General features: G+C 38.9%; 4 protein-coding genes across 4 annotated transcripts; 2 read left to right on the top strand and 2 right to left on the bottom strand.

The window, feature by feature from the left end:
- Positions 1-1280: 1280 nt before the first annotated feature.
- On the bottom strand, positions 1281-4963 carry LOC131677104 (probable cleavage and polyadenylation specificity factor subunit 2). Its single transcript, XM_058956699.1, has 2 exons — positions 4680-4963; positions 1281-4010 (listed from the first exon to the last, which is right to left on the bottom strand). The coding sequence occupies exons 1-2, from the start codon at positions 4826-4828 to the stop codon at positions 1814-1816; spliced, it is 2346 nt and encodes a 781-aa protein (XP_058812682.1). The 5' UTR covers positions 4829-4963; the 3' UTR covers positions 1281-1813.
- Positions 4964-6661: 1698 nt separating this feature from the next.
- LOC131677105 (claspin-like) lies at positions 6662-14228 on the top strand. The gene is made up of 6 exons (XM_058956700.1): positions 6662-7519; positions 7577-7717; positions 7769-9272; positions 9730-11054; positions 13589-13744; positions 13805-14228. Exons 1-6 carry the CDS (start codon positions 6824-6826, stop codon positions 13934-13936), a joined length of 3954 nt encoding a protein of 1317 aa, XP_058812683.1. The 5' UTR covers positions 6662-6823; the 3' UTR covers positions 13937-14228.
- On the bottom strand, positions 11298-13225 carry LOC131677106 (cytosol aminopeptidase-like). Its single transcript, XM_058956701.1, has 2 exons — positions 12857-13225; positions 11298-12799 (listed from the first exon to the last, which is right to left on the bottom strand). The coding sequence occupies exons 1-2, from the start codon at positions 13085-13087 to the stop codon at positions 11393-11395; spliced, it is 1638 nt and encodes a 545-aa protein (XP_058812684.1). The 5' UTR covers positions 13088-13225; the 3' UTR covers positions 11298-11392.
- Positions 14229-17311: 3083 nt separating the features above from the next.
- LOC131676266 (single-stranded DNA-binding protein, mitochondrial) lies at positions 17312-18556 on the top strand. The gene is made up of 3 exons (XM_058955388.1): positions 17312-17522; positions 18059-18167; positions 18221-18556. The coding sequence occupies exons 1-3, from the start codon at positions 17435-17437 to the stop codon at positions 18438-18440; spliced, it is 417 nt and encodes a 138-aa protein (XP_058811371.1). The 5' UTR covers positions 17312-17434; the 3' UTR covers positions 18441-18556.
- Positions 18557-19835: the final 1279 nt, after the last annotated feature.

The raw sequence follows: 19835 nt of genomic DNA on the forward strand, positions 1-19835 counted from the left end.
AATGTAAAATAAAATAACTGTCTGAATTATTATGAGCTCATTTTTGGAAAGATGCTTCAAAATATGGATTAGAGACAATTTTTCGAATGGGAATCTAAATTTGAATAGGTTGATTGCATATAAAACATAAGCTTGTTTACCGAAAACTTAAATACATTTCAACATTTGCTGAAAATGTATTTTTTAGATTGTGTAGAGTTTAGACAACAATTCAATATGGTTAACAACAAGAATAACATTTCAGAAACTAGTTGAAAGCTGATGTAATTTTGTCTCTAGCAGGTCAGGATCGGTTTTATGAGCATTGGATTTTTGTTGTATTATCAACTATATGAATAGCCTCTTAGCAGGATGCAATGAATGGCGTACTAAAATTTTGTGTGCTACGTACTAGTACTGCAAGTTGTGAGGTTGACTAATGAAGAAAGGTAAAATTAATGCTCCATAAATTTTTAACGGTCACGATCACATTCATTCGAAACTGCCAAATTTCGATGTTAAGTAACATTGAAGAATTTCAAAACGTAACTGTTCATCTGCTGATAGAATAATTTTGACGGTTAATCCTCCTAGAAGTAATTATAGACAAGAATTACTCTTCAACCAAATTTAGGTCGAGACTTAATGTCTCCAGCAAAGTTTTCGAAAGTGCTATTTCAAACAACTTTGTCAAAGACATAAATATCCCACATATTCAGAGTATCGAAATATAGTAGTAGAAAACCTTTACAACAAGCTATTCTGAAATTACTGTATTTGATAAATCTCTTCTGCGGTAATTAAATAATAAATTCACATTGCGTTCAAGGTGCCTTTGAAGCTTACAAAAAAATAAGGGAACTGGATTTAAAATAAATAATTCCCAGATATTAAAAGGACTCAAAAACACAAAGAGTGATTCCATTTTCAGGAGCTAGCATCAATTCGGCGCTAGCTTAGTCCGCCCACCAAGTTAGTGTCGGATTCTGATGAGATGAAGTCGTAACGCAAGTTTCAGTTCCATTCATCCATAATTTAGTTATAGGTTTTGTGTTCTCAACTCGCAATGATTGTTTCAAACAATTTTATCCGTAGCGCAGAAAAAAATAGTTTTCACCTAAATTTTTTTCACTGAGAAGAAATATAGCAGGCCCAGTCCATTTAAATCCCTATATGTTGAATTCATGTAGCCTTCATATTTTCAACAAAATTATTTGAAATGACATTATCAAAAACTTTGCTGAAGGCATTTTTGAAAAATTAATTCATCATAATTACCTCTATGAGAGTTAATCACTAAAATTTCTATAGCAAAGCAGGCGCTGTTTTATGTTGATAACTTCCCGAAGTTGTCAAACCTTCAAAGTCAAGGATTATTATATTAGGTGATCTTGAACGTTGAAATTTTTTTAGATCATTTATCCCACTTTAAAAGATCGCAATTTTTGACTTCATTGACATATTATACAAGAAAATAATCTATAGAGGTTTGAAAACTGTTCCATGTTGATCCTTCTTGTTTGTAGACTGGAATGACATCTGTTAGACTACTAATGTTTTTGAGTTTTCAATAATTTATCAAACTCATTAAATTTTAGCATTTTTTCAAAAATTTTGCGATTTTCATCGAAACCCCCTCCAAACCAAATTTCTGGCTACGCCACTGACGTAAACTGTAGATAGACTTATTGACAGTTACATTGTTTTCAAAAATTACGGTAAAATTTTAGTTTTTCATTCCGCTCAATATCTTTGTCGACGAAGCACGAAGAAATAATCGAATTCTTGTCTTTTTTATTTATTTTCGTTTAAATAGCTAGGTACGGATATATTGTTACACTATAGCATACTGTTCGTAGAGTAACTCACGAATTCGATAGTAATCTTCCGAAAGACACCCTTCGATCGTCACTTTCCCCGTGTCGACGCGTTTTAACGCCAAGGTTCCATTGCTGCACCACAGTACACCTCCCGAAACCTCTGAGTTGATATTTGCCTTCATAAGAACCTGTCTGAAATCGATTAACTTTAGCTCATTGATGAACGCCGCATTATGTGCCGGTATCTCGTCGTTATTCAGCGGCTCTAGCGTAAGAATTTGCTTGTCACTCTTATCTTCTAGGCCATCTAATTGATCGACATCCATCGGAGCATCAGTGGCAGCTGCCGTTGCGGCGGCGATTACATTATTGGTAGTAGCGTTGTTCGTAGTGCCACTAAGAGGGCCGGCAGATTCCGCGTCCAGTTCAGCCTCCGCGCTAAACTGTTTGTTGCGAATTACGATCTGAGCATCTATCCAGGATACTTCTGCATCTTTTCCCTTCTGGAATTCCAGCTGAGAAACCAAAGCTTCCGTGAGACGCACCTGGTAGATATGGGTTTCGGTCGTAGCATCAATTACTTCGCCGCGGCTAGGACTGAACACTCTGGCACCTATATTCAACTGACAGTGTTCTGCGATGTGAGCGGTGTTTGTCGTGGAGCCACGCACGACGATTACCCGGCGAGGACGCAACTGAGAAAGAATCTTCAGCATTGATTCTCCATCTGATCGTCCCTCGAAATCGATGAATTGTACCTGTGCATTAACTTCTACCAGTTTGCGACTACTGATGCATTTAGTTGGCTTATCAAGAATGGTAAGTTCGCTGTCTTTTTCTTTCTTGATATCTTCCGGTTTGATCTGATAGTTTTCTTTATTATCCTCACCAGGACCATCTGGGCCCGCATCTACCACGCGGTAATCATCGGGTTGAATAATTTCGCCGTACTCATCGAATTTGATTTTCTCCTCATGAAATGGGAACATAGCGTATTGTTTTTTGCTGGATTTAAAAAAACCGCTGTGCGAACGTCCTTCTGGTCGAACAACAATGTCATGTTTTCCGGTAATCACACTCATCTCCAACTCATCTTCCGAATCGGAACTACTGTCCAAATTCATATCGCTCTTAATGATTGATCTATTATGCTTTTCTCCTTCGGTTCTCATGTACTCTTCTAACTCAGCTCCTTCCAGATCAACTCGACGTCTCACGTCCAGTTCGATTTTCCTTCCGTTTCCACCGTTGTCAATCAAATCTCGTGCCAACGTACCAGGTGAAGACCTGCACGTGATAATGATACTGTTGTTTACATTATTCGCCCACTGAACGAAAAGTTCCCGTGAAAAACCACTCTCCATGTCCGATGAACTCGCCAGAACTACCTTGGGACTCGGAACTTTCGACAGATCTGCCATTGTGTGACACAATCGTAAATGCTTGAACTGGAAGGGATTATTCCTAGCTCCTTCAAAACTCTTCATAAGCTTATCACTCATCCATTCAATTTGACTTTTGGCAAACTCGACCACGTTGTAGCTCACATTGTTCAACAGTGCTAACGAGTATGCCATCAATCCGGATTCCTTATTTTTCCATAACTGATCCAACATATGTGCCAACTCCAAAACTCTCCCAGCTGTGTCAACCGTCACTAAAACATTTCCATTGTTTCGCAGCGTCTGCAAAATATTCGTCATAAACTTTTCATCTCTTGCCCTACGCCTCGCCTGCTGATAGCGTGCATTATAGGCATCAATGATCAACAACGAAGGCCGCTGTAGTTTTTCCAGCTCACACCCGTTCAGATGCCGTTCCTTTTTATGGTTAAAGTCCGTTGCGTACACGATGTCCTCCTCGCCGACCTTAACTATCTTCCATATAGTTCCTCCGATTAGGTGTCCTGCCGGAAGTGGCGTGATCGTTATACCGTACCCTTTCCCCTTCAAAGAGACGCTCTGGTTGTACTTGAGCTGTATAATTCGATCAAATGCCGCGTCCACATCGTCCAGTGTGAAGAGGTCAAAGTCGTACATGTTGTAGTGGGACATGAACAAATCGTACATGAACATTTGACCCATCTTATATACCGGAATTGTGGCGTATATGGGACAGTTCAATCCCAGCTTGCCGACTAGATATGGTAGCGCTCCCAGGTGAAGTCCGTCCGGGTAGGATAACAACACCGCATCGATCGTGTGAACATATCTGTGAATTAAAGGGTCAGAAATAATTCATCGTAATATACAATGTAAGATGCCGGGAATCTAGAACTAAAAAACCTCCCCTCTATTGTAATGTGATTGAAAATCATAGCATTTGTATTTATCATCCAAAAGGCAGGCTAAGGCAAGGTTGATCTATCTCGCCAATCATAGCGTTAGTGTACACTACTTATCAGGTAATGTAGGAACAAAATGCGTCTTCTGTATTAACCACTATTCAAGAAATTTCTTTGGCCAGGTTCACAAGTTATCGTGATCAATAAAGTTACAAATTACTCAATCCGAAACCGTAAACTCTTAAAAATTTCTTAAAAGACCTGTATGAATCTAAAAATTATGGTCTATATAAATATACCTAAACATAAAGCATTTAAATGGCGAGATGAGTCATGGTTGGTGTCAGCCGTTTAATATACAACATGAAAAGGCATTATTCGATTAGTCTTTCCTACGTACATGTAACAAACTTAACGCCACATAAGATTCCTTGACCAGATGTATATTTTAGCTAACAGGGTACAGTGCGACAAATAAATTACAATTTATTGTAATTAATTTAACATTTATACTAGCAGGCTATCATAACAAAGAAGCAGCAAAAGTTGTCGGTTATTACCAGGTTCTTTGCATATTCAAAATGTTGTGTACTTACTTCTTGAGCTCCTTTATAAAGTTTGGATCAAACTTTTCGTCCCACCCGCAATCAAGCAAGAAACGCACCTCATCCACTTGCAAAATGTAGCAGGGTGGTGACTCGTCCATAGCGCCGGAAATGGCATGCAGCTTAATGATCGAAGTCATTTTTGATTGCGCCTAGGCTAAACAATATTTAAATAGATTTTTTTTTTTCTAAATATAATGTAGAAATATTATTTTATCCCTAAAATGAAAAACAAAAACGCGCACTGTTTTCGATTGATCGCGTTGATTTATTTGACGTTTTGTTTCCAGAGATGCCAGATACTTTTTTCAAATGTCTGCAATAATAATTTTAAATGTCTGGGAAGAACAAAAATACCAGGAAAACTATTCTTGGCCAAAAATGACTTATTGATGATGTGTTATATTAAATGAAAAGAGTGCATTTATAGCCTAAGATAAGTAAAGAGAAATAGCTTATGGGGGAAAGATTTGAAACTAGTGTAACCAAAAGCCTTTATATTCAAAAATCTGTAAATGTCTGCAACCAAACTAAAAAATCTGTAAATATCTGCAAACTAGAAATTTTGCAAATATCTGCGTCATCGAAAAAATCTGCAGCTATTCTGGTTGCAGTTGGAAGCTAGAAAATCCATCCAGCGACATTCGGGTTTTCTCCTGTTTAGTGCTAATCCATGATGTCGGAAGTAGTGCGCTGCACGGTTAAATAAAACAACCTGCAGAATAAGTTCTTTTAACTTACTATTGAGTTGCGCGTCGCTTTCACACTTATTAGTGTTGTCAAAAACAAAAAGAGAGATTCGACTCAGTCGAGGTCTTCCGTGGAGGAAGGTACTTTTGAGTTGTTTGGGGTGAACTCAAAATTAGGTAAATTCAACTTAAATTTGAGTATAAAAAACCTTTCAATGAGTTGTAATTTTTGCCGTGGTTAAATGGAAACTATCTTCAACACGGTTTACCTAATTTTAAGTTCCCCCACGATACCACGAGATTGAGTCAAAGGAACTCAATTTTAGGTAGTTTTTCGTTACCGCGTGGATAGCGCATCATTGTACGAAAACAGCGCACTACTTCCGACGTAATTCCATTGTTTAGAACCAGAGAAAATACGATTGTCGCTGGTTGGATTTTCCAGTTTTCAACTGCATCTAGAATAAAATTAAAAATCTGCGAATTTGCAAACATGTCTGCAAATCTGGCATCTCTGTTTGTTTCATTCTGTGTTTCTGTGCGAGTGTCTAACTCATTATTATAGATTGGCGAAAACACATATTATCCATATAGAGTTTTAACAGTTATGCGAAAAATAATGGGTAAAACATACCCAAGTTAACGTACCAGGTCTGTACTCATTTATGGGTACAAACTCATTACCCCACGTATATGGCACCCCTATCCCGTTTGCATTGAACTGACATAAGTCAACATCTCAGCGGGCACACAAATTATGGGCCCCACTGACAGTTCAGATTGTTCTGCTCATTTTGCTTGAAGCTCGTTCTGCACTAATCATATACCGTACGGTATAACTCGATCTTTAGATGTTTGTCGAAAAGTGAAAAAAATGGACCGAAAAGTGAAGAAAAGTGTTGTTTTGAACATGTCAGTGAATAACAAAAACTTTTCGTCATGATACCAACAAATTAAACGAACTGGACCATTACAAAGTTGTATGGAATGAAATCGATTATGTTTATTGTGGATTGACCTTAACGCGACGTTTTAGATCTTGGCTTTGAAATCATGGCGGCGTAGCAGATACCTGCTTTACCCATTTAATGGGTTATTTCACTTTTATTGAAAATGCGTAGTTTTCTACGCATTAATGTGTACATTATTTTATCAGTGTATAGCGCTCTGATTTTTTTCTGTGCAAATGGCAGCTCTGACCCATTTCACATACATGAAAATTCTGAAGGGTTTATTTACAATCTGCGCATTCACTCATGAGTGGTCCAGACACTCGTCTTTTTGTGGCGGGAAACGACTGTGGACGTCTTATTTTCTTCAGTTATCTTTTTATAATTTTATTAGTGTTATAGAGAACCTGATACATGAAACTATTTCTCAGGTCAAAGAAAAAAGTGCAAATTGAAATATATTTCAAAAATCAATATTTAAGCAAAATTGCTTACAATGGATGAAGAGATCAATAACAGCTCCCAAACGAATCAACGGACTGAATCGATGAACTGCGAATCTCAGAAGACCTCCACGGAGATGGACTCAGATTCGGAACTGCTTGCTGACGACACACTTCGAATGGAAGAATCAGACGAAGAAGCGGCTCCTGTTGTGCAGTATACTGGCGTTGAATCTGCATCTACTGCTGAGGAGTTGATTAATGATCGGAAGCCGCAACCAGATATACCCCAACCGAAACAGTCAATCGAGGAAGCATCGATTGATGTTTCACATGTTATCGAAAGAGAATCGGATAGAGAAGATGCATCAGAGACGAATGAGGGGCCAACTAAGAAATTGTCCCAAATTATGGACAGCGAATCTGAGGAAGAATCGTCGAAAGTTGGCCGTGCCAGACAGAAAAAAATTTCCAAAATCATCGACAGCGACTCTGATGATGAAATTGCGACGAAAGATCGAAAGAATGAAAATGATTGTGGCCAAAGTCTGTTAGAACAACAAAATAAAGAAGTGGATATGATTGGGGAAAAGATTGAACAATCGATGAATCGGCTGAAGTCACTAATTGATTCGGATTCTAGCAGCCCGGAAGAACATTCTGATGAAGAAATTACGAAAAAGAAAAAGCTCAAAACTAAAAAGGAACTCGAAAAGGCTAGGGATAAATCAAATGATTTGTTAACAAGTGTACGTAATTCGATAACTATAGAAAAACCTCAATAACAACACATTTTTGGTTTACAGTTGAACTTGGATTTCAGTGACGATGATAGCCGAACTGGAGGCCATTCCGATGCAAAGAGCAGTGACGAAAGCGACGAAGAAAGAGTAAAAAAGGAAAATTCTAAATCGAGAAAAATCTACTCCGAGGATAAACCACAGCGGGTATTTTCTTTGATATTCATTGGTATTCGAATTTCATGTGTTCCATTTTAGATGTCAGCTAAAATGGCCATGGAGCAGATGAAAGTCATACAGAGTGAGTCACAGCGAATGGCTCGTGAAGCGAATGTTACTGTCCCATACCATCGTCCAAAGCAACACACGCTTCAAGAGTTCCTCAGTCGGCGAATGGTACATAAACCAGAGATGAGTATGGGCGAAGGTCGTAAAAATGTAGCAGCTGCTATAAAAATGAACCCAGAAGATTTGGAAGCTTACGCAAAGCGATTGGAGGAGCGCGAAAAAGAAGCAATTGAATTTTTCAAAAGTGAAACATACGAAAAATCAGAAGAGGAAGAACAGGCTGGTGCGGTGCAATTGAACTCCAAACTTTCGGATGATGAACCTGCGGAGTTGCCTGTAGACAATAACCTAGTAATAAATAATGCTCCTGATGATGACGGTACCCAACGTAATCTTGATTTAACCGAAAACTTGACCGCTGACAACACTAATCAAGTTAAAACGACACATACGAACGTCGAGCATGTTGCAGCCCCAACGATTTCATCAATAGAAAAAGATCCACTAGACGAAATAGTCAACAAAACTTGTGAAAATGCGGAAAAAATGCTCGCCGCGCAATCGACAGAGTCACATGATTATACTTCGTCGGCGGCAAGCGTCGAACCAACATCTAAACAAACACATCCAATCGATTATGATCTCTTCTCACAATCAACCAGCTCCAAACTAGCACAGCAAAAGGTCGATCTTCTCGCAGACGCTGCTATTCCTTTGTTTCCGACATTACATGGTAGTCCCAACACGGTAATCGATTTGGATTCCGGCGATGTAATGCCACAAGCACCGACCGGTGCTTCGATCCTTTTAGAGCGTTTCGCTAAGTGTAGTGGAAAGAAAACAAAGAAAGGTACAAACTTCAGTATACTAAGCACGGATAAGGGTGCGGTCGAAATGGATACCATTGTACTGCCATTGACACCAGATGAACGCGATCCAAATGGAAAAGAGCCGATTCCGGGTGCGGCATTCAATAAATTACGGCAAAGTTTACGCGAAAAAATGGAACAGACTCGAAGGGAAGCGCTTCGCAAGCGACAGGAAGAATCGCAACAAGCAAAAACATTGGATGACGACGACGATGATGAAGAGGAGATCCTAGGAGAACCGGATGAGGTTGATGGTGAAATGGATGATGAGGATGAGGAGGAAGAGAACGAAACTGAAGAACAGGAGGAGACAACTGAGGAGAACAATAATGGTCTAGTTGACGATGAAGCAGCCGAGGCGGACGATGAGGAGGACAATGAGGAAGCAAATGAAGACGATGAGGATGAATCCAGTGATGATAGCAGTGACGATGAAACAGTTAATCAGATGCCGGTGGAGTGCGAAAAAAGGAAATCTAGAATTATTGCTGCTTTCGAAGATTCGGATGATGATGATGAGCTGGTCCTGAAAGAATCCGCTAAAAGCGACGAGGTTGCGGTGTTGAAGAAAACGGAAACTGATGAGCTGTTTTCTACCCTGGAAGGTAAATGTTGAGTGAATTTGTAGTTCGAGTTTTCTAGTTGTTTGAAACACTGTCCACCAGTAGTGGGCATGTTTATCCGCTTGTCAGGATTTTAATTAGGTAGTGATGGGCATTTTTATTCAGAATTCCTTAAATCTTTTAGACCAGATATTTTGAAGACGAACAGTCAACATCAAATGCAAAGCAGGGACAGAACATATCGGAATTTACAATTTCTGTATATATGATGAAACGTACTTTCGAACAGAATTAACGAAAACTAGAATTAAGCAATGCGAACCATAAGTTAACCTTTGCAAGTCTACAATTTGACTTTGTGGAAGCAAGTCATAAATCGAAACTGGACTTTCATATTTTTGTTTAATTTTTAACAAAAACCGACAGAAATGCTGCGAATCTACCGCAGTTTTACTGTAATTGTCGGAACACTCATTTTTCGCTTTTCGTATTATTTCAGACGCTGACAAATTCACCGACGCGGATCGAAATAACCTGGAAACGGGTGACACGATGAAACTTCTTTGGAAGGATACCGAAGAACCTGTCACGGCTACGCAAACCGCTGATGATCTTCTCGCGTTATGCTCGGGTCGTTTTAGTGAAGATACTCAAGTTCCGCCGCTTTCGATCACGGCCACCCAGGATACTAGATCCATGAGCAGTACTCAACCTTTCGTCTTCAGTACCCAATCGGATTTGGATGAATCGGTGTTCTCCGCAGGCGACAAAACTGCTCGAGACACTTTATTTTCGCAACATAGCGGCAAGGACCAGATGGATGAAAACGAGCTCATAGCACTTTGTTCTGGTACATTCGCCACACAGCGGCAGCCTGTGGAACTGCACCAAGAACCTGAAAGTGAACACCCAAAGAATGTGATCGGTAAAGGAAAGTTAGTTATTGCTTCTTCCGATGAAGAGGATGTAAAACATGAAACCAAGAGATCGAAAAAGCGAAAACGAAAACAAAAAAATAACATCTCTGACGATGAAGAAAGTGCTTCTGACGCTGATCTAAATAATTCCGACGGTGATCTAAACGACGTTGAGCTACCTGCGACAAATGATCTAGCAGAGTCGGAAGATGAAGAGGAAGCTGAACGTTTTGTAGACTATGATTCGGAGGAAAACGAGGTGGAAGTTGTTATGACCAAGAAAGATAAACAAAAGGTGGCCAATGCTTTCCTAGAGAATGAAGCTGAATTGTCGGAGTCTGAATGGGGTAGCGCTGATGAGGATGAAAAAGATCTCGATCGATATGACATTGAGGTCGGAGACGAGGAAAAGTATGATCAGGGAAAGTTGCATGAAGAATTGGAACGCATTCACGCGCGACGGATGTTGGAACAAGACAAGAAGGAAGTAAAAGCCCTTCAAGAGATCTACTTCGAGGACGAAGAAAAAGATGGAGTTGGTCGTGACAGACAATTCCGCTGGCGGAATGCTGAAACTACATTCAGTTTGGACTACGATCAAAAACAACCCGACGATGAAAACGACGCAGAAGGGGGTAGTGATAACGAAACCGAATTGCAGTGGCGAAAGTTGCGACATGAAAGAGAATTATTGCTGAAGGAGAAAAAAGTCAACGTGGATGAGGTCAATTTATCGGCTCTGCTGGACAAGTCGTTTGAAGAAGTAGAGAACATCTCGAGTGTCAATAACTCCACGACCTCACTGGCAATCAAAAAAAAGATTACGATTGTTCGATCGAAAAAAAGTAGTGAAGCCACTTGTACGAAGGATTCGCCATTCTTGATAACAAAATCTTCTATAGTGCAGGTGGGTGCCTTTTTGAAATTTCATAACTGCGTATTTAACCCTTAAGGGCACAAATCTTTTTACTCAGTGAACATTTTCTTTTATATCTATAATACGTTACTACGATAATTTTAAGACGTTTTTGCAATGTTGTTTTAAAACAACATTTTGCATTTAAAGGTAACTTAATCTTTACATCATTTTTTGTTATTTTGAGACGTATTCGGTTTACACACAGACTGCCGAAAGAAACAACGAAAAATATTTAATTGGTACATATAATTTATTCAGCCAGATATTCAATGCTTAATATAGTATCAAAAATAAATAGTATTAAGAAACTCACTCGTCAATTTACCCTACGGATATTGGCTACTCTTGTTGTGACAACATGCTTGCGCTATAAACTCGATCAGAGTTCTTGTGGGACGCCCGGCCATGCCTCTCCGCAAGTACGGATAATCCTCCCCTTTCGTGGTCATGACGTTGTACGCATCGATATGCATCCATTGGCCACAGGGCAAAAACTCTCTCAGAAATGCTGCTGCTTTGCAGGACTCTCCGCCATGACCTTTTCCGAGGTTTTGCACATCTACATGCTCTACTGAGCACATTTGGTGCGTAAAGTAGTCCCACAATGGTAACCGCCAGACTCGGTCGCCGGTGTGTACTCCAGCATTTTTAATTCGTTGCCAAAGCTCCTCTGAATTAGTGAACACACCGCTACACACCTTGCCGAATGCTTCCAGAACGTGATCGGAGATAGTCGACACATCGACAATATATTTGGGTCCAAAGCATTCCGCGTACAGGAGAGCGTCTACCAGCACTAGTGGACCTTCGTAGTCGGCATCAACGATCTCGATACTTTTTCCGTTTTTCACTGCCACGACATCGCCCGGTTTCATGGCGTTACAACCTATCATATGCTCGCAAAGTGGAATCAGAGCTCGAATATTTACTGGCAATTTTAAAGCTGCGATCGCTCGACATGTCGCAACTACACAGGCTGCGCCAGCCATGTCTCCGCGCATATCACGTAGAGCGTGTAGTTTTTTAGCACTTATGCCACCACTGTCGTAGGTGTTTCCCTGCCCGATAAGCACAATCGGACGCTCCTTAAGATTGGCTCCGTAGTAGCTCAGTTCGAGGAAAATTGGTGGTTCGCACGAACCTTTGGCTACTGTTAGAAAACAGCTCATTCCTTGACTTTCTGCCCAGCTTCGAACTTTAACTTCTACGTTCACACCGGAGTTGCATAGAATCTGAACAACGTTTTGCGCAAAAGTTGTTGGAGTCATATGGTTAGCGGGTGCCTCCTGTAGCTGTCGTGCTAAGTTTTGTGCTTCCGCCTTTGCTAGTCCAATGCGCCAACCATTGGAATCACATGGTAGTTCCGGTTCATAATAAAGCTGCAACTGCGGAATTGAAACACGATGTTCAGGATTTTTCATCGCCTGATTAACCCATAAGCCCATATGAGCACCTTCCGCAGCAGATTCCGCGTGACCAAAATCTTCTACATAGATACGGCTAGTTTGCAACTTTTGCAACTCCTGGCAACCTGTTGCAGAAGCAACCCGAATGGCTTCTTTAGATAAATCTATTTTTTCCATTGGATCGTATCCGAGACATTCGGTGCCAAGTCCGCAAACGGCTACCGCAGAATATGTTGGTTCAAGGTTGAAAAAAACTCTTGTTTCGCCTGTCTTCGGTAATGGGCCAGCAATCCGGAGCATATCTAACAACGCACCGTTGGTATAGGTCTTCAAAATTAAACCAAAATTTAGCGGAAATGCTGTTCATCAATCTACCGGTCTTACCTCATTATACTTGGCTGCAGTACGGGTCAACATGCCTAAATCATCTTGATCGTGTTCGTCGGCGTACACCCCAAGTACCAAACCTCGAGAAGGTGGATTTGAGCACTTTTCAGTTCCAGTAATCGCTGCCTGTGCGAAGTTTCGTCGTGAAAACAGAGCATGAATCCGCGCTTGAATCTGCTTCTTAGTGCCTTGAAGCGGTTGCGTTCGAAGCCAAAATTGAACGGACATAGTCGGGCTGACGGAAACTTCCAGATAGAAGGCACTTGTCCGTTGGAAAGGTATGACTCAATCCCGAGGGAAAGAATTTTGACTTCTTGGGATAAAGCGCTGGACACAAATGAAAAATTTGTTACGATGGAAATCAGTGCCTGCCTTGTTTTTCGCTGCTTTCAACGATTTGAACCGTTCAATATGCTATGTATGTATGAACTACACACCTGGGAGTATACACTATAGCTTTAGGTAAGGCGTTGGCATTATATTTAATTGGTTAAAAGCGTTGAAAGCATGTTGACACCAGAATGTTAATGATATCCGGGGTATCCGATCGCGCCCATTATTGCTATTAGACGAAGCAATAGCATATCATCTATCCCAGATTAGTTACGATAAGTTTTATGTTATTCAAATAGTTGACTCGTTTTTCAGTTAATCCTGATTTCTTCCTAAATAATCGTTATTGTTTCCTATTGTTCAACAGCTTATTGATCTTTTTTTTGCTCATTTCAGGGTCACAAAGCGTCATTTTTATCACGTGACAAAGATACATTAAACAAACTGGCCAGTTTAGTCAAAGTTCCAGAGATTGAAGGAGCTAGCACTGCTAATGCTGCAAAAGGTAGAAATTTTGTGTTTGCGTCGGTTAGTCCTGCTATAGACAAAACTGTAAGTAGAGATATTGTCTATTTCCTCCCATTTGCAACAATGTTATTACAATATTCACAGGGAACAAAACGCGCGCTGGACGCAGAAATAGAGGATTCTCCACATAACTCCAAGAAAGTGAAAATAGGTGCTACCAGCTTAAAAGGAAGCGCAACCACAAAGAAGCGATTGCTACTAGGGCAGCTGATGTAGTTAAGGAGGACGTAGGACCTACCAGCACAGACAAACAAACAGAACACTATGAGAAAATTCATCCAAAAAATATCGTTTCACTCATGTTATCAGAATATCAGCTCCACCTTTTTTCCACGGTCCCAAACACTCATTTACAAGTGGGTTATCTATCTAGGTCGTGAACAATTTTTTACTAGTGGAAGAATTGCTAACTTCTGTTATTCTGTGCTAGCATGTAGAAGCATTATATAAGTGTTATTCTCTCGATTCCGCACGCGGAATAAAAAGAAATAATTATTTTATCACCAAACTGCGTTTAAGATTGACTGAAACAAACCGAGCAAACAGATTAACGTTTTATTAATACAATTGACTACAATTCAATGAATTCAGTCTTGGGTAGGATGGGGCAAGATTCCTTCTAGTATAAAGGAAATATGTACCAGAGACACAAATGTTTTGATTATTTAAAGCTGACACCTTAATCACTATCTGGTAGCAAATGGGTATGGAAATACGCCAACAACAGACCAGAAAAAGTCCCTGCTCGTTTTATTCGACTGTAGTACGTATTGATTAATGCGCACGGTATGCTGAATCTAATACACGCCTCCGTATCTGCAAAATAGCGCAGATTAAGCGTTACTAATGATTTCTAACAGTGGTGTCTCTAGTAGTTGTTTCATTTATGCTTCTAGTAAGCATCTAAAATTATGTTCTACCAGAATATGAGTGAACGTACCTTTCAACATTTTTTTCTAAAATAAGACATAAATTTCTTTGAAAATATAAAATTAACTAAGTTAATCCACGAAGCAATTAGTTCAATTCGTTTTTCGATATATGTATCACCAAATAAGGTTTAAATCTATAGTTTGGTTGTATTTCATTTGAACAAAATGTATCCTTACTTAGTAATAAATAGGATCGTAGCACTAGCCCTGCTATTGTCCTGTACATTATTAGAAGTCCGTAGAAACAAAAGGCCAAGTTCCGCAACGAAATGTAGCACCAAAGCTTTGTTTTTTGCCTCGTCACACTTTGTTACACTTGCGAATCGATTGATATGTTACTGTTACTGTGCATATTTTTGTCATAACCGGAATTTTGGCGATGAGCCCTGGTATTGGAGTAGCTGCAAAACATCTTAATGTCAAAATTTCATGTCAAATGTATTTTGTCAAGGAAATTATCAACAATTTGAAATGTTAACAGGCCCATTTTCATTACTAACATCTGTCAGTCGTTCCAAATCACGAGTAAAATTTGTTATTTTGACAGGGGTGGTGGTCCGAGTAGCGAATCAAAACTGCGGGCGGGGGGAGTGTGTTTTTGCGAAGTTTGGGCATGGCCATGAATGCGATCGGAGTTCCAGGGTTTTTTTACGTGGGGCTGAATTGCATGGATAATGCCAGATGACTTTTGGGTCAGAATGGGATTTGGGCTTGGAGGTTCAGCTCTTGATTTTTCTGTGTCGCGACGTGTGTTTCATAGGGTTACCAAATGGGCTGAGAGCGAAATAAGGATATCTTGAATTTTGACCGAGACCAAAATATTTTACTTAACTTTAAGTAAAATGTGTTTGGTTTAGTGATGTTTAGAAAAGATTTTATAACAGCGCTTTAGTGTGGCATCTCGTATTACATTTGAAATTTGTATGGATATTAGTACAAAAAATTCTATTTTTTACATTTTCATTTCTATAAATCCAAGTTTTTCCTTAAGTATACAACAAGTCCATGAAGCAAGTCAGAAATTTACTGAGTGTACTAGAAAATGAAAGCTGTTTAGAATTCGATGGTTCGAATTAGAGGACGTCTTGTTTTTTTTCTGTCAGTACTCAACAAGATGAGAAACATGGAAAAAATAGTTTTTAACTTTTCTTCAAGCAATAAAATTAATTAATGCTTTTGAATCATTAATCTGAACATAACAAATCAAAAGTACTATAAGAAAGTGAATAACTAAAATGGCAAGTAAAATATTTCATTCGCTTGTGTGAATTGATCTCAAATATACCATGGATTGAGATTAAAACTAAGGACATTTGAAGTAAAATTAAGGACACTTCCCCAAACCATCGAAATTAAGGACATGTCCTTTAAAATAAGGACGGTTGGTAACCCTAGTGTTTCATTTTAAGAGTTTTGACGTCGGGGAAAGGTTTCAAAACTCGGCTCAAATGTTATGGGGGGGCGATTTTCAGGGAAAAGGTTTTCCTCAGGGTGGCGCCGATCCACAGCGTTTCATGCTTTATATGTCCATTTGGCGTGGCTATGCGTATTACATTTTTGATATTTTTACCGGTTAGGTGTTTTCGTCTCGGTGATAAGTCAACCTATTTGCATCGTTGAATTTAGAAACGCCGTCTCATTCATATAAATGCCAATTCCCGCGCGATAGTGATTTCCCCGCGACCGAAAACCCAGCTCTCCAACATATACTCAATTGAACCGTGTTGAAGGTAGTTCCCTTTAACCACGCAAAAATCACAACTCATTGATAGGTTTTTTATACTCAACCTTGAGTTAAATATACTTAAATTTACGTTGAATCTACCTTATTTTGAGTATACCTCAAACAACTCAAAAGTACCTTATTCTACGGAAGACCTCAACTGAGTCGAATCTCTCGCTTTGTTTTTGACAATCAGGGTGGCCAGATAGAATTCCTAAATATCGGTAGGCTCGCTAAAAGTTTATCGGTAGTTATCGGTAGGCCGGATTGTTGTCCCAAAAACGTAGTATTGACATATAATTGTAAAATCCTGACAACAGATCTCAGACCAAATCCAACCCAAAAAATGAATGTTGAGTAGGATGTGTCCAAAATCAATAAAAATCGGTAGTTTTCGGTAGGAATAACAAAATATCGGTAGTTTTGCCTTGGTCGTCTGTGAATCGGTAGGGAAGACCAAAATCGGTAGGACAACCGATAAATCGGTAGGTCTGGCCACCCTGTTGACAATACTAATAAGTGCGAAAGCGATGCAAAACTCAAAAGTACCTAAATTTAAGTTAAAAGAATTTATTCTGTGGGTTGTTTTATTTTTCCGTGTATACCCTCGTTTGGCTGCGCTTTTTGACACCTCACAGTGTATGAAGTGTCTGTAAGTTAGACCATTCCAATAGTTGAGATCAAATTTCTATACAAACGAAAATCTTTCTAGTATAAATTTAATGCAAACATGTTTTTTATGTTTTCTACCTGATATATGCAAGGCTTTTCCTTTTAGAATAGATCATTTCCGTTCAAAAATAAATAAAAATTCGCCAAACTCCATGCGATCATTTCAAATGAGGCACCATCGCGCCATCTGCACGCCGACACTGTGCTTGGATTTTACAATTTACGGGGCTTGTTTTTGCTGTAAGTCTGCCATTTGGCATACACGTCATTCAGTAATCTCCGCAGCCAAATCACATTTCCCGGCGGAATAGATAATTTTTAGATTACAATCGAATAGTATATTATCCTCATTTTAGTAAACAGTTTGTTTTAATTACAAAACCAGAAATGTTTGTGCGTCGAGCCTTTCAAGTTGTCAACTACCGATTTCACGCTCTACGAACCTATTGTAGCGAACCAAGCCGGATTGAAAAAAGTAAGTTGACTCCAGTGGACTACATAACGAAAAATGTTTACGAAACATTCAATAGGCCAATCCTATTTGAATACCCCAGAATCAATAGGTTCGTTCTAGTACCCAGAGAGACTGAAAATCCTCCGGAGCAAACAGGAGAAAATTCTTTATTTGCTCCTCTATTTTCTGATTGCGATCGACCAAGTTTGTCTTCGCTCTACTCTGAAGAATATGGAAGAACCGTGAGTACTGAAACGGACCTAATATATCTATGATACTACACATTGTCGTAATTGTAATTTATTAATTAATCGCACGGTAACCTGTTGGTTTTACCATTACTCAGGTCAAGGATTGTTCTCATTCAAGTTACTGTTAATATTAAATATATTCCTTGTCCTGATATTAGGTGTAAACCAACACAATGCCGTATTCAATAAAATTAAAATACACTGCTCGTGTAGAAATATTTTATGAACAGATCTTAATTGCTACTGCCTCTAGTTGGTAAATTAACTTAATTATGGTTATCTTATAACTGAAACATACATTTTCAGCCGTAAACACAGTCTCCTTACTAGGGCGCATAGGCGCAGATCCACAGAAACGAGGTAACGATGCCCACCCTGTGGTCACATTTTCTCTGGCCACACATTCCAACTACCGGTAAGCATTCTTATATATCATATTTACATACAATAAAGTTATAATGCTTTTAGCTACGAATCTGGTGACTGGATGCAGAAAACAGATTGGCACAGAGTAGTGGTATTCAAACCGGCGCTGCGTGATTCGGTGATGAACTATCTGCGTAAAGGTCAGAGAGCTATGGTCACAGGTAAAATCAGTTACGGAGAGATAACAGATCAAGAAGGAAAACAGCGATCAACCACTAGCATAATTGCCGACGAAGTTATCTTCTTACAAAACCAAAACTAGTCGGGCTAATGTTTTCGATTAATAATTAAATTAACTCTATATATAAAGCCATATTCTCTGGAAAGATACAATGTTACAAGAACACGAATAAATTGGGTTTTGATTATGATTGTATACTTTATTTTGTGCAGAAAGTTTGAAATGAAATTTATTGGCCTGAAGGTTCCAAATAGAATGAGCAAAAATCGAAAACGAAAAAAAAAACAGTTTTTTCCACTCCTTTTGTTAGATCTTCATAAAAATCAATCAGCTTATGTAGAATGTTGTTACAGTAATGTTGATTGATTGTTATGAAAATCTAAAACACGGTGTGGAAAAAACGCCTTTTTTCGTTTTCGATTTCCATCTTCAGAATTCAATTTGTGTAAAATCTCTAACGGTTTCGAAGGTAGTTGGGATATCCAAACCAGGTGCGCTACTGTCGTCGTGTTTTTTTTGTGGCTGAATTCGACAGAATTGACAGCGGTTATTCCTTTACCCAGTCAAACTAGTTTGGAACCGGTTCGGACTTCCACCATGAATTCCAGCTCAAATGCATCAACCGTTAGAGTCGGAATCGGTTGTTTTCTTTGAGCAAGATTCCATACTGAATCCAGAGAAAAATCTTTTCTATCTGTACTTGTCTCTAGGAAAATCTGTACCGTATTCTGTACCCAAACAATAACAAAGTTGTTTCTAAAAAATCATTTTTCTTATAGGGTAAGGTGGGGCAAATCCGACCGTTGGGTAAACCCGACCCCCCACTGTTATCGAAAATCAGAAGCACTACGCGAACTAATATCAATGGTGTCGTGTAGAGCATCGAAAATAATCATACTGGTGGCATGACAGCATTTTATTATTCTACATTAAGATGCTCAAACGACAAAAAGTATGTTTTTTACAATTTTTGATTTGACTTTTGTGCATTATTGCCTACAGGATATTTCTGATTGTTAAAGTGATTGCATAAAAATGTAAGTGGATTTAAATTCTTTGATTAAAGTCCTACAAAGTGCGTAGATGAATTTGGTTCAACCTTTTTCATAACTTTTTTTAATTGCATCGTAATGAAAAATGACGCGGTGGGGCAAATCCGACCTCTAAATAATGGGGTAAATCCGACCGCTTTTTTGCTAAAAAATGTTTATTTATCAAATTGAAATATATTTTTATTGTTATTTTATATTATTTTTATATAAAATGATTCAAAATTACAAACGAAAGACACAAAAACGTGATGATTATAGTATTCGTCAAGCAATTGCTCCGATGCAAATGGGAATATCATTACGTGCTACTGCTCGTGATTTTAGCATTCTAAGATTGACATTGAACTCCATTTTCTTCATGTTATAATTCAATTACACAACATTCATTGATTTATCATTGAAAAACCATAAAATTTGGGTAATA

Source organism: Topomyia yanbarensis, chromosome 1, assembly GCF_030247195.1.
Source record: "Topomyia yanbarensis strain Yona2022 chromosome 1, ASM3024719v1, whole genome shotgun sequence".
NCBI lineage: Eukaryota > Metazoa > Arthropoda > Insecta > Diptera > Culicidae > Topomyia > Topomyia yanbarensis.